Source organism: Felis catus, chromosome B3, assembly GCF_018350175.1.
Source record: "Felis catus isolate Fca126 chromosome B3, F.catus_Fca126_mat1.0, whole genome shotgun sequence".
In the NCBI taxonomy this organism is placed as follows: Eukaryota; Metazoa; Chordata; class Mammalia; order Carnivora; family Felidae; genus Felis; species Felis catus.
Genome location: NC_058373.1, coordinates 93,304,079 through 93,319,688, shown reverse-complemented (window position 1 = coordinate 93,319,688; position 15,610 = coordinate 93,304,079). Strand labels below are relative to the sequence as shown.

The window sequence follows — 15,610 nt, the reverse complement described above, 5'->3', positions numbered from 1 at the left end:
ACAATGGTCAAAATTAATAAAACTTGGAATCTGTAACTATTGTTTCAATGGTGCATATCACTAAGGGTTAAAGCAAACTTTAATGACGATTTCAGATTTACAGCTAAGGTCAAAAGAGTCTAAACCAGCTGTTGACAAACTAGGCCAGAGGCCTGTTTTTGTCTGGCCTGAGCTAAGAATATTTTTTACATTTTTAAAACATTATAAAAAAAATGAAACAAAAAACAAAGAATATGCCACAATCTGTCTATAGCTTACAAAACCAAAAGTAATTACTTTTTGGTCCTTTACTGAAAAAGTTTGCCAACTTGAGACCTAAACTATAGATACATAATAAAATACACTTAGAAGATAAAGCATTTAAGAAATATGTAACCTGAATGTATGTAACAATGCCCATAAACAGAAAAAGTAACCAAGTCTTTCCTTTCAGCTTCTCTTCAAATTGCTGTAACCCCCTGCACCCCCATTTTCTTCTTAGCACTCATGCAGTAATACAAAGAATCACAATTTAAAATGCAGCCAAATACATCAGAAAACCAGTTAGTGACACAAGAAGTGAAAAAGAATGAGGATAGTTCACAGTTGTAATAAAGTGATCATTGAATAAACTACAACACAGAACCATATAATTTTAGAACAAAACAGAACCTTAAAAATCATCTAGTCAGCTCTCACATTTTAGAGATGACAAAATGGGAGACCTAGAACTGGTAAGTGACTTGCCCAAGATCACATGCCTAATTTTCCTATAGTTCTATAGCTAGAACTATAATCCAGGTCTATTGTTAGGTCAATAGAGATAGGTCAATATTTTATCAAGTATACCAACTGAAAATGATAGGTCAGTATTACAATATACATACTTTTTATCTTAACAAATTTGGAAGTTGGAAAAATAGGACACCTCTCACATATCTACAGAAATAAATCCTTTTATTTTTATAACATTCCTTTTCTTTTTAAGATGCATACAGTACTTATAGCCCAAGAATTCTGAGAAAAGCCTATAGAAGACCTGGCACTATTTTTTAGAATTACACAACTGGGCAGCAAAATAACACCTTTATAAATGTCAGGACATATAGAAATAAAATTTAGTGTTTTCACACAAAAATAGGGAAGTTACATTCAACACGTTTTCTTAAACGTGCATTTAAAATGTTTAAGTGTTTTCTAAAACTTTGGTCACCATGCTTCATTATAACTTGTTAAATTTCACAATTATGTAGATGATTAAACCCAAATGGTAAGCAAATATATCACATTAACACAGCAGCAAAAGCAAGCTAATACTGCACAATCATATTAGCAGACTGATTTCAGAAATACATGTTTTTCACAAATAGCACACAAAAGTTAGTTTGTGATAACATAGTTCAATGACTTATTTCACTTCATAAAATAAGGCTGAGTAATGACAGAACATGATTACATAATAAAAAGTATATTTTTAATTACAAATCTAATTGTACATATAGGGCAATGAACTGTGGTTTCTATAGAACAGTGCAAATGAGCAGGACTTTCCTCAAAAATATAACTGGATTCATTCCATGGGCCTCAGATTTCATGAATATTAGGTTATATTAATTATTTTAGGTTTCTCTGTCTGTGATGGGTACAAGTGGTAGGGTTGATACAGAGCAGATGTGTGCCCACTGGCTGCAAATACAAATAGCCATTGACTTAATTTACCAGATGAGTAGTGCAGGCACTGAAAATGTAACTTGAAAAAGTTCCATTTGTCATCATGTAAACAATTTTGTTCATCATACTATATATTTCATCAAAGATTCATAATTCATTTCATATTGTCATATCGAGCAATTCTTCTAAACTCTTTTTGATATGTGGTGGTTGAGATGCAGCCTGATTTAACAGATTCTGACCCATTTGCGCAAAAAGTGCTTTCGATAATTTAGCTGTGGCTGTTCGTATATTTCCTCCAGCTCCAGGCAAAGAGCCACTGTTTGTCATGTTCCCTAAGAGATGCCATAAAACAACCAATACTTTCTGTTCTGTGGCATGGGGCTTCCTTTGATAAAGTTCCGTAACAATATCTGAAACATAAAAATTTAGTAAACAGTCAGGTTTTTAAAAATATAAATTCAATTTTTGCTAATTAAACAGCATATAAAATATACTAAGCTTCTTCTCTATGTCACTTGTCTTAAAATGTCAAGCATTTTAAAGAAGGTAAGGCCAGAAACTTTTCTCCCAAAGATTGGAATCTTCAAGTATTAGAATTCCACATAGGACAACTTAGCTCAGGCAAAATTAGTAAAGATAGGAATTAAACCCCAAATTCATCTCAATGTTTTCCAAAAAACATACATTTTTAACCCACTGATCTTTTATCAAATAAATAATTTGAAACAGTTTTTCATGAGTACCAATTTGATTTTAATGTCTATTTTTAAATGTGACAAGGAAGAAATTCTTACTGGAAAAAAAAAAGGATAAACAAAAAAATTTGGGGTAAAAGTCTTAAAAAGTTCTCGTATAGATCATTATGCAATTCATTTCTACATTGTGGGTAATGATATTGAATTTGGTAGCTATCCCAAAAAGAAATTGAACTGCCTATCATTTTTCCTTAGTTAATATTTCTTTAGAAATAGCAATTAAAGAATATTTACCAGCAAGCTTTTCAGTCATATCCTGTTTTGCTTTTCCATTTAAAAACTGAGCTTTTGTGCAAAATGGCTGTAGAAGCAAATAATTGTCTAAACAAAAAGAATAAAACAGACACATGTTTAAAGAGTTATGAGTTCTTACTTTTCATTACAAAGCATTAAAAGGAAAAGATACACAAATGAATGCAAATGTGTTAAAAAGATTTTTAAATCTATGTAATCAGTACTTAACATTATCTATAAAACCTTAATAGAATACTATTCTTATAGCAAATAAGAAATAAAATACCTCAAATAAGAGTTTTAAAAAAGCTATCATATGGCATAAAAAAGCAAAAGAATTGCCTATCTCCCAGTCATCTTATTCCAAAAAATAGAATATAAGTTTATTAAAGACAAACAAAATAAAAAAACAGAAAAAAACTACATTTTGGAGGGGGTAGTTTTTATTTTTACTGATTTTTTCAGTTTTAATTTTTTTAAGTTTTAATGCTTATTTATTTTTGAGAGAGAGAGACAGAGCACGAGCGGGGGCGGGGGAGCAGGGAGAGAGGGAGACAAAGAATCTGAAACAGGCTCCAAAGGCTCTGAGCTGTCAGAACAGAGCCCGACGCGGGACTCGAACTCACAAACTGTGAGATCATGACCTGAGCCGAAGCCGGATGCTCAACCGACTGAGCCACCCAGGAGCCCCATTAATTTTGTAATAATTATAGATCACAGGAAATTGGAGAGACAGTACAAAAAGGTCCTGTGTACTGTTCATCCAAAGGTTACATCTTACATAATTACAGTACATATCAAAACAAAGAATCTGACATTTGTACAATACCTGTGCATAATTCTAATCTACATCATTCACCTTCTTTGTAGATTTTTAAGTAAGCTTTACACCCAGGGCTTGAACTCATGACCCAGAGATCAAGAGTCATATGCTTTAATGACCAAGCCAGTCAGGCATCCCTACGTGTGTATAGTTCTATGTCATTTTATCACATGTGTAGATTTGTGTAATGATCACTGCAATTAGCATATGGAACTATTCTATCACCACAAAGATCTCCGCAGAGCTATTGCTCTATAGTCACATCCAGCCCCTCCTAGCTGTCCGCAAACCCTGATAACCACTAATTTGTTTTCCATCTCTGTAAATGTTACCATTTTGAGGGTATACAAAGATGCCATCCTACAGCATGTGACCTTTTGGGACTGTCCTTTTTCACTAAGCATAATGCCCTTTTAGATCCATCCAAATTGTTACATGTATCTATAACACTACTTTATCACTAAGTACTATTTTACGGTATAGATGTATCATAAATTTCTTCACTATTAACTCACTGAATTACATTTAGGTTGCCTGAAGTTTTTGACTTTTGTAAATAAAGCTGCTATGAACAAGAGTGTAACTTCTTGGATGGAAGTTTTCATTTCTGTAGAATAAATGCCTAGGAATGCAACTGATGGGTTATATGGTTAAGTGTATGCTTAGTTTTTTTTTTTTTTAAAGAAATTGACAAGCCATTTTCTAGAGTGGATACACCATTTTATTTATGTAGCAGAGATCCAGTTTCTCTGAAATCTTGTCAGCATTTGGTATTATCACTCTTTTTAATTTTAGCTGTCCTAATACTTGCTATAAACTGAATGTCTGTGTCTTCCAAAATTCATATGTTGAAACCCAATCCCTGTTGTTATGGTATTTGGAGGTGAGGACTTTGGGAGATGATTAGGTCATGAAGGTGGAGCCCTCATAAATAGGATTAGAGCTCTCATAAAAGATGCCCCAGAAAGCTCCACTGGAACCAGGAAGTGGGCCCTCACCAGATACCAAATCTGTTGGTACCTTGATCTTGAACTTTGCAGCCTCCAGGACTGTGAGAAATAAATATTTGTTTTTACACTGTCCAGTCTGTAGGTAGTTTGCTAAAGCAGCCTGAACAGATGAACATATTTGTGTAGTGATCATGGTCTTAACCTGCATTTGTATTTCCCTAATGACTAGTGATGTTAAACATCTTTTTTATGTGTTTATTTGCCATCCATATATCGTCTTCAGTGAAGTGTTCCTTCATGTCCTTTGCCCATTTTCTAATTGGATTGTTTGTTTTAATGTTCAGTTTTGAGAGTTCTTTATGTATTCTGAGTTCTTCCTCAGACATGTGGTTTGCAAATACTTACTCCAAAACTGTAGTTTGTCTCTTTACGTACTTAACAGGTCTTTTGCAGAGCAAATGTTTTTAGATTTGATTAAGTCTAATTTATTGACTTTTATAGATCATACTTTTAGTATCATGCTAACAACTCTTCACCAAGCCCTCAAGTCCTAAGGATTTTTACCTATGTTATCCTTAAAAGATTTACAGTTAAGTTTTACATTTAAATCTACAATCCATTTTGAGTTAATTTTGCACCAGATGTGAGGTTGAGGTAGGAATGAAAGGACTGAAAAATCAAAAATAAGAGAAAGTCAATTTAATGGGTTAGTGTTAAACTCTAAAAATAATTTAAACTACTGAAAATATCACATTAAATGACAAATATTTAACATCTATGATTTCAACATTATACAAAGTACATCATGTGTAGGACAGAAAGTATGAAAGTAAAGTCAAAATAATTTGAGTGCAAAAGTAAGATTTCTTACCTACATGCTGACTCAGTGCTTGAACAACATTTGTGGCAGCAGCATAGATGCCTGGATTCTTAGAATTCAGATTGTTATCTACTATTGCTGGAATTAGCATGTTGATTATAGGAGATAAGTTGTCTTTAAGCAAAGGAATCATTTTGTGCATTGTTTCTAGAGCCACCAGATTTACTTTACTATTGGAATCATGAAGCCGAGATTTAAAAGCATCAAAGATCTGAAAGTAAATTGGTAAATAATTTAATGTGAAATAATGTTTATAGCTATTTAAATTCTTTTTGGCATTCTGTAGTATTTATCCTATGAATATACTATTTAAAAACATACACACAACATCTTATTTAACTTGAACATAGATAATAGGAATGTTATAAAAATTTGGATGTTAAATCTAAGTCTCAAACCTTCTTATAGCAAAATGACAGGTCTTCAAACATCACTCAAACAGACATCCTAATAAATTCAGGTTGTGAAATTTGACTTAGTATGAAGATGACTGATTTACCGTAAATGTGATAAAAATGTTATTTTTTGGAAGGTGTGGTTAGCTTAGCTAACTCTAAGAACTCAAGGAAAGTTTTCATTTTTATCACTATTCATAACAGAATTAGATATGTAACAACCATAGAGATTTGATTTAGTTTCAGTTTGGGTTTCTTATGAGAATTTTATATGCAATTTCAGAGTTAAATTTTTGCTACCTTTTAACCTGATTACTTTAACAATTATTCCTTGCTCTTTAGAATTCTTAACTTTCATAAGTTTAAGATATAAAAAGTGACTGATAAGCAAAATCTTTAGTCACATTAGGTGAGTGAAGAGCTATTCTATGAGGCTGATATACATATACACATCTCTCATAAAAATATGAAAGTTAATATATAAATAAAAATTTTCATGGTGAGAACAGTCTTCCCAAGAGATTTATTTTTACTCAACAGATATCAGAAAATGCAACTTTCTGGTGCCCATCGCATGATAATATGGTACCTTTCTTCTGAAAATTAAGAGACAACATTACTGGAATTAAGAGTAGTTAATGGTATGCTGGCCAAGTTTAATGCACATAATACAAATTTAACATGGGATTTTATTAATAAATCACTAATGGAATTAACTGAATTAACTCTGAAGAGGCATAAATCATCTATGCTCTGGTACCACTAACATTTATTACTATCTTCTTTTCTATTGCTTGTTGTCTAACATTGGTATATAAATTAGTATATATAAGATTTCTAATCTACATATAAAAATTTTAATATCTACTCTTAAGTAATATCAGAGCACCTAAATGCCCTGGTTTTTAAAATATTTATTGATTCACTTGACATATATGCACTGAGAGCTCTGAGAATACAGAGCTTTCAGGTTCCAAGAGCTCTGAGAATACAGAGCTTTCAAAGAGTTACCATCTAGTGGGAAAATTCAGACAAATTAAGCAGCTGTTTTCTTATATTATTATTTTATTTTCTTATTTTTTCCCAATTACTTTGAATTGTTCTAGAAAGTAATTCATTCTTCTAAGCTTAACATTTTAAAACAATACACATAAAGTACTAAGAGGGCAATTTTTTATACTAATGAGCTATTAGCTACATATTGAAAATGAAAATTAATTTTGACAGTTCATTACCTTCACAATGTTCCCAACAACAAGCTCTTGATTGTTTTCAGTATCTGATAAAAGCTGCTTAATCCCATTAATACGATCACGGAAGTCTTTTGCATTTAATAAACCTGTTATGACTTTAATGTATTCAGCACTTTCTAAGGAATTGCGGGGAACTGATTTTCTGGTGATGTCCCGAATTTCAGTTACTTCTCTAAAGTCAAAGAAAGGTAAATTTAATTTCATTCTTAATATCCTATGAGAAACATAAACATAATATATCTTATTACGTATATATTTCTCAAAATTTCACAAACTGATCTGATAGCCACAAGGCTAAAGGGGGTCCCTGCGATCTCCCCCAACTTTGGTGATTTGCTAGGAGGACTCACAGGATTCAACATGTAGTTTTACTCACAGCTATGATTTATTACAGCAAAAGGATACAAAACAAAATAAACAAAGGGAAAAAGTGTAGGGGTCAAAGTCTGGAAAAAACCAGCTATAAGCTTCCAGGGGTCCATTCCCAGTGAAGTAATATAGGACAAATTTAATTACTCCAGCAACAACCTGTGACAACACATGTGAAATGCTGTCTACCAATGAACCTTATTAGAGACTCCAATGCTCAGGGTGTTTATTGAGAGTTGGTCATGGTTGGTCCTCTGCCTAGGATATACTAAAATTCCAGGCTCCCAGAAGGAAAGCAGGTCTTCAACATAAACCATATTGTTCGCTCAAATAATTTTGATATAGTAAACTACTCTTCATCAGTTAAGGAACAGTGGCAATCCTCCTGAAATCTTAGTTCCTAGATGCCAACCAAGGGCTAACCTTGTAAGTAGGACTTTCCGAAAATAGTAGTCTCAGGCCTGCTATGTTAACTCAAAATAACCATGTGAACTTGTGTGGGAGAACTAGAATCTTGACCGGATTTATTATTTCAATTACTATTACTAGCATAGTTTTTTTTATTCCTATAAAGGGGTGACTCAATATGGCAGATAAATGATCCCTTTGAAAGAAATTAAGTCATGCAAATTGATAAGTCTTACAGACAATAGTAACAGTTGCCAGTTACCATTTCTGACTACCAGTATTAAAAATGATGCTAACGTTATCTTAAGAGCACTGGTTAATGAATGACTCAGAATCATCTTAAAAGTAGACACAGGATGGTGATCTAGAATGCAAATCTTAGATGTGTTCATCCATTATTTTTAATTTATTTAAATAAATTAATCTGAGATTAATTTGTAAAATGGTTAATTCTATACAATGAGAAAAAACAGAGGATTAAATTTATATATATATTTTTTCAACGTTTATTTATTTTTGGGACAGAGAGAGACAGAGCATGAACGGGGGAGGGGCAGAGAGAGAGGGAGACACAGAATCGGAAACAGGCTCCAGGCTCCGAGCCATCAGCCCAGAGCCTGGCGCGGGGCTCGAACTCAGGGACCGCGAGATCATGACCTGGCTGAAGTCGGACGCTTAACCGACTGTGCCACCCAGGCGCCCCGGATTAAATTTATATTTAAACTAACAAGTATATGATACATAAAAGGTGAAAAAATGAAGAGTAAAACAAAAGAACACCACAAGAAGTCATCTAATTACTGATACTTGTGTTTAAAGATGACTTTTTTACTGTTCAAAACAAAATGGATTTGATAGTAGAATAGCATTGAATATACCTTAGGGGAAAAGATACAGTAAGAGTGAAATGGAGAAACTCACTAGGTATATATTAACATCAATACAATTTATAAAAAAAGAGAATGCATTAAAATGATCATAGAACACAGATGCAAAGAACTTCAACAACGAAATACTAGCAACTGAAGCAGCAATACATTAAAAGGATCATACACAATGACCAAGTGGCATTTATTCCAGGTATGCAAAAATGGCTCAACATCTCCAGGTCAATTAATGTGATACACCATATTAACAAAATTGAGAATAAAAACTGTATCATCCTCTCAATAGATAAAGAAAAAGCATCTGACAAAATTCAATAGCCATTCAACAAACTGGATTTAGATGGAAGATACCTGAACATAATAAGACACATATGATGAGCCCAAAGCTAAGATCATACTCAATGATGAAAAGCTGAAAGGTTTTCCTCTGAGAACAAGAACAAGGTAAGGATACCCTCTTTCATCACTCTTATTCAATGCAGTACTGGATGTCTTAGCCAGAGCAATTATGAAGAAAAAGAAATAAAAGTCTCCAAGTAAGAAAGAAAGAGGTAAAACTGCCTCTATTCACAGATGATATACAGTTGGCCCTTAAACAACATGGGTTTGCACTCTGCAGGTCCACTTACATGTGGATTAAAAAAAATTTTTTTTTAATGTTTATTTATTTTTGAGAGACAGAGCACAAGCGGGGGAGGACCAGAGAGACAGGGAGACACAGAATCTGAAGCAGGCTCCAGGCTCTGAGCTGTCAGCACAGAGCCCGACACAGGGCTCAAACTCATGAACTGCGAGATCATGACCTGAGCCAAAGTTGGATGCTTATCCAACTGAGCCACCAGGTAACCCACATGTGGATATTTTTTAAAGTTTATTTATTTATTTTGAGAGAAAGTATGAGGGAAGGAGAGGCAGAGAGAGAGGGAGAGAGGTAAAGAATCCCAAACATACTCTGCACTGTCAGTGCAGAGCCCAAGGCAGGGCTCAAACTCAAACTGTGAGATCATGACCTGAGCTGAAGCTAGATGCTCAATGGACTGAGCCACCCAGGCACCCCTACATGTGGAGTTTTCATAGTATAGTACTGTAAATGTATTTTCTCTTCCTTATGATTTTTTTAACATTTAATTTCTCTAGTTTACTTTACTATAAGGATACAGCATTTAAAACATACAATATACAAAATATGTGTTAATCAACTGCTTATATTATGTTTATCAAGTAAGGCTTCTGGTCAACAGTAGGTAGTTAACTTTTTGGGGAGTCAAATGCTGTTTGTAGATTTTCAGCTGCATGAGGGTCAATGCCCCTAACCCCTGCATTGTCTAAGGGTCAACTTTATATAGAAAATCCTAAATAATCCACCAAAAAAAACCTCAGAAACTAATGAACAAATTCAGTAAAGTTTCAAGATATAAAATCAATATATAAAAATCAGTGGCATTTCTACACACTAACAAAAAACTATCAGAACAAGAAATTAAAAAACAATTTCATTTACAAATGCATCAAAAATAATAAAATACCTAGTAATGAATTTAGCCAAGGTAAAAGATTTCTACTCTATAAACCCTTGATAAAAGAAACTGAAGAAGATATAAATAAGTGGAAGATATTTCATGCTCATGTACTGATTTAATATTGTTAAAATGTCCTTACTACCCAAAGCAATCTATAGACTGAATGCAATCCCCATAGAAATTCCAACAGCATTTTTCACAGAAATAGAACAATCTTGAAATTTTTATAGAACCACAAAAAACCTAGAATAGCCAAAGCAATTCTAAGAAGAACAAGGCCGAAGGCATCATACTTTGTCATTCAAAACAGCAGGGTATTAGCATAGAAACAAACACATGTATAAATGGAACAGAATAAAGAGACCAGAAGTAAACCCAGAGGTTAATTAATCCACCAATTAATTTATGATAAAGGAGCTAAGAACATACAACGGGGCAAGAATAATCTCCTCAATAAATACTGCCAGGAAAACCAAACAGCCAGCCATGTGCAAAAAGAGTGAAACTGGACCTCTATCTTACTCCATACACAAAAATCAACTCAAAATGGATTAAAGACTTAAATATAAGACCACAAAACTCATAGAAGAAAACATACATGGTAAGCTCATTGGCACTGGTCTCAGCAGTAATTTTTTGGATTTGACAACAAAAGCAAATATAAGCATGTAGGACCATATCAAAGTTAAAGTCTGCACAGAAGAAACCATCAACAAAAATGAAAAGACAGCCTACAAAATGGGAGAAAACATTTGCATATCATATATCTGAAGAGAAAGAGGTTAATACCCAAAAAATATAAAGACCTCACACAACTTAATAGCAAAACAACAACAAAAAACAAAACCAAAAACCTAGAAAACAAACACCTACAAACAAACAAACAAACAAAACAAATATGGGCAGAGGAACTGAATAGACATTGTTTCCAAAGAAGCCATACAAATGGCCAACAAGTCCATGAAAACAACATCATTAATCATCAGGGAAATACAAATCAAACCATCATGAGATATTGTCTCATGCTTGTAAGAATGGCTACTATTAAAAAGACAAGCAATAACAAGTGTTGGTGAGGATGTGGAGAAAAAGGAAAAAGGAAGTATACAGCAATACAGGTCTATCTCAAGAAGCAAGAAAAATCTCAAATGAAACAACCTAACCTTACACCTAAAGCAGCTAGAAAAAACAACAACAAAACCTAAAGCCAGCAAAAGAAGGGAAATAATAAAGATTAGAGCAGAAATAAATGATATAGAAATAGACAACAACAACAAAAAACCAAAATAGTGGAACAGATCAATAAAAGTAAGAGCTGGATCTTTGAAAGAATAAATTTGATAACCCCTTAGCCAGGCTTCTAAAAAAGAAAAGAGAATGAACCCAAATAATTAAAACCACAAATGAGAGGGGAAAGATAAAAACTAACTACACAGAAATAGAAATAATTATGAGAATGTTATGAAAAATTATATGCCAAAAATTATATGGACAACTTGGAAGAAATGGATAAATTCCTAGAAACATATAAATTACCAAAACTGAAACAGGAAGAAACAGAAAATTTGAACAGATCGATATCCAGCAAAGAAACTGAATCAATAATAAAAAATCTCCAACGATACAAAAGCCCAGGGACAAATGGCATCACAGGTGAATTCTACCAAACATTTAAAGAAGAGTTAATACCTATTCTTCTCAAACTATTCCAAAAAATAGAAAAGGAAGGAAAACTTCCAGATTCATTCTATCAGGCCAGCATTACCCTGATTCCAAAACCAGAGAAACAACTTCACTAAAAATGAGAACTACAGGCCAATATCCCTGATGAACATGGATGCAAAAATTCTCAACAAAATACCAACAAACCCATCAAACAGTACATTAAAAGAATCATTCACGATGATTAACTGGGATTTATTCCTGGGCTCCAAGGGTGGTTCAATATTCGCAAATCAATCAAAATGATACACCACATTTTTAAAAGAAAGGATAAGAACTATATGATCTTTTCAACAGATGCAGAAAACCATTTGACAAAGTACATTATCTATTCATGATAAAAATCCTCAAGAAAGTAGGGATAGAGGGAATATACCTCAACATAATAAAGGCCATACACACACAAAAAAAAAACACAGCTAAAATCATCCTCAATGGGGAAAAACTGAGAGCTTTTCCTCTACAGTCAGAAACAAGACAAGGATGTCCACTCTCACCACTGTTATTTAACATAGTCCTGGAAGCCCTAGCCATAGCAATCGGACAACACAAAGAAATAAAAGGCATCTGAATTTGCAAGAAGTTGAACTTTCACTATTTGCAAATGACATGATACTCTATGTAGAAAACCCAAAAGACTCCACCAAAATATTACTAGAACTGAAACATGAATTCAGTAAAGTCATAAGGTACAAAAACAATGTATAAAAATCTGTTGCAGGAGCGCCTGGGTGACGCAGTCGGTTAAGCGTCCGACTTCAGCCAGGTCACGATCTCGCGGTCCGTGAGTTCGAGCCCCGCGTCAGGCTCTGGGCTGATGGCTCAGAGCCTGGAGCCTGTTTCCGATTCTGTGTCTCCCTCTCTCTCTGCCCCTCCCCCGTTCATGCTCTGTCTCTCTCTGTCCCAAAAATAAATAAACACTGAAAAAAAAATAAAAAAAAAAACAAACCTGTTGCATTCTTTTACACCAATAAGGAAGCAGCAGAAAGAGAAATCAAAGAATCCATCCCATTTACAACTGCACCAAAAACGATAAGATACCTAGGAATAAACTTAACCAAAGAGGTAAAAGATCCATACTCTGAAAACTATAAAAACACTGATGAAAGAAATAGAAAGGATGCCTAGGTGGCTCAGTCAGTTGAGTGCCTGACTCTTGATTTCAGGTCACGTCATGATCTCAAGGTGGGATTGAGCCCCAAATCGGGCTCCGTGCTAAGCATGGATGGAGCCTGCTTAAGAATCTCTCTCTCTCTCTCTCTCTCTCTCTCTCTCTCTCTCTCTCCCTCTCCCTCTCCCTCTCCCTCTCCCTCTCCCTCTCCCTCTCCCTCTCCCTCTCCCCCTCCCTTCCTCAGCCCCTCTCCCTGGTTTGCACTCTCTCTCTCATTTTCTCTCTCAAAAAAAAAAAAAAAATTGAAGACAGCATAAAGAAAAGCATTCCACACTAATGGATTGAAAGAACAAATATTGTTAAAATGTTTATACTAACCAAAGCAATCTACACATTTAATGCAATCTCAATCAAAATACCAACAGCATCTTTCACAAAGCGAGAAGAAACAATCTTAACATTTGTGTGGAACCACAAAAGACTCTGAATAGCCAAAGCAACCTTGAAAAAGAAAAGCAAAGCTGGGGGCATCATAATTCTGGACTTCAAGTTATATTACAAAGCTGCAATGATTAAGACAGTATGGGACTGACACATAAATCAATGGAACACATAGAAAATCCAGAAATAAACTCACAACTATATAGTTGATTAATCTTCAACAAAGCAGGAAAGAATATCCAATGGAAAAAAAAACCAGTCTCTTCAACAAATGGTGTTGAGAAAACTGTACAGCAACATGCACAAGAATGAAATTGGACCACTTTCTTACACCATATACAAAAATAATTCAAAATGGATGAAAGACCTAAATGTGAGACAGGAAATCATTAAAATCCTGGGTGAGAATACAGGCAATAACCTCTTTGACATTGGCTGCAGCAACTTCTTACTAGATAGATCTCCTGAGGCAAGGGAAACAAAAACAAAAATAAACTACTGGGAATTCATCAAAAATAAAAACCTTCTGCATAGTAAAGGAAACAATCAACAAAATTAAAAGGCAACCTATGGAATAGGAGAAGATATTTGCAAATGACATATCTGATACATCATATGACACACAAACAGACACATGAAAAGATGCTCAACATCACTGGTCATCAGAGAAATACAAATCAACACTACAATGAGATATCACTTCACACCTGTCAGTGACTAAAATGAACAACACAGGAAAGAACAGGTGTTGGCAAGGCTGCAGAAAAAGGGGAACCCTCTTACACTGCTGGTGGGAATGCAAACTGGTGCAGCCACTCTGGAAAACAGTATGGAAGTTCCTCAAAAAATTAAAAATAGAACTATCCTACAACCCAGCAATTGTACTACTGGTATTTACCCAAAGGATACAAAAATACTGACTCAAAGGGACACATGCACACCAATATTTATAGCAGCACTATCAATGATAGCCAAATTATGGTAAGAGCCCAAATGTCTATCTACTGATGAATGGATAAAGAAGAGGTAGTGTGGATGTATGTATGTGTTTGTGTATGCATGTGTGTGTATAATATATACATGTATATAGTTATATGTATATAATATACATGTGTATATAATATATATATATATATATATATATTAAACATACATACATACACACACACACACACACACAATGAAATGTTACTCAGCCATCAGGAGAATAAAATCTTGCCGTTTGCAATGATGTGGATGGAGCCAGTGTATTATGCTAAGCAAAATGAGTCTGTCATTGAAAGACAAATACCATATGATTTCACTCATATGTGGAATTTGATAAACAAAAGAACACAGAGGAAGGGAAAAAAAAGAGGCCAACCAGGAAACAGTCTCTTAACTATAGAGAACAATCTGATGGTTACTGGAGGGGATTTGGGTGGGGGAATGGGTTAAATGGGTGATGGGTATTAAGGACAGCACTTGTGATGAGTACTGGGGTGTTGTATGTGAGTGATGAATCACTAAATTCTACACATGAAACTAATATTACACTGTATGATAACTAGAATTTAAGTAAAAATTTGGATGAAAAAAAGGGCAGGAAAAGTGGAAAAAAGAAACAAAACCAGGATAGATTGAAAAATAATGTAAAAAAATATATCAACATGATAGGCTTAAACCCAACCATATGAATAATTATACCAAATAGAAATGGTCAAATACTCTAATTAAAGGAGAGAGATTATTAGATAAAAAAGCAAGATTTAATCAGATATATAAATATATATTAAATATAACATATATTTTTACAAAAAACATACTTTAAAAAGACATACTAAGAAACACAAGTCAAAACTATAACGTGGTAAAGAATAATTATTCTGACATTGTAAAGCTATAAAGAAGACTTTATTTAAGGCTTTGGAATAGGGGTCATGACTACTGCAATAGAGGAGATAGTCAGAAGGTGTTCAATTCTGAATGCAGTAAAGACAGCTGGAATTTATAGCCAACAAGCAGACTTAGAGGATTCATGGATAAAAAGCCTGTGTAAAGTATAGCTAAAGTCTTTGTCATATGAGATACCAGTTTATACCCACTTGGAGAATAACACATATTGATGAGGAGGTGTTAAAACTGGAACCATCTTATACAGCTGGTAAGAAACACATTTCTAAAGAGCCCATGTATTTTTTTTTTCAACGTTTATTTATTTTTGGGACAG

At 34.0% G+C, this 15,610-nt stretch overlaps 1 protein-coding gene across 3 annotated transcripts in view; it reads right to left on the bottom strand.

Moving 5' to 3' along the window:
• Window positions 1–919: 919 nt before the first annotated feature.
• TOGARAM1 (TOG array regulator of axonemal microtubules 1) overlaps window positions 920–15,610 on the bottom strand; it is a 76,094-nt gene continuing 61,403 nt past the window's right edge. For 2 of the 3 annotated variants that reach the window (XM_045059866.1, XM_045059867.1), the window contains 4 exons: window positions 6,926–7,115; window positions 5,287–5,506; window positions 2,643–2,729; window positions 920–2,063 (listed from right to left, as the gene is read on the bottom strand). In XM_045059866.1, the coding sequence (XP_044915801.1) occupies window positions 1,810–2,063; window positions 2,643–2,729; window positions 5,287–5,506; window positions 6,926–7,115 (751 nt within the window). In that variant the 3' untranslated portion in view covers window positions 920–1,809. The remainder of the gene's footprint in view (window positions 2,064–2,642; window positions 2,730–5,286; window positions 5,507–6,925; window positions 7,116–15,610) is intronic. The other variant, XM_045059868.1, reaches the window with a different exon arrangement.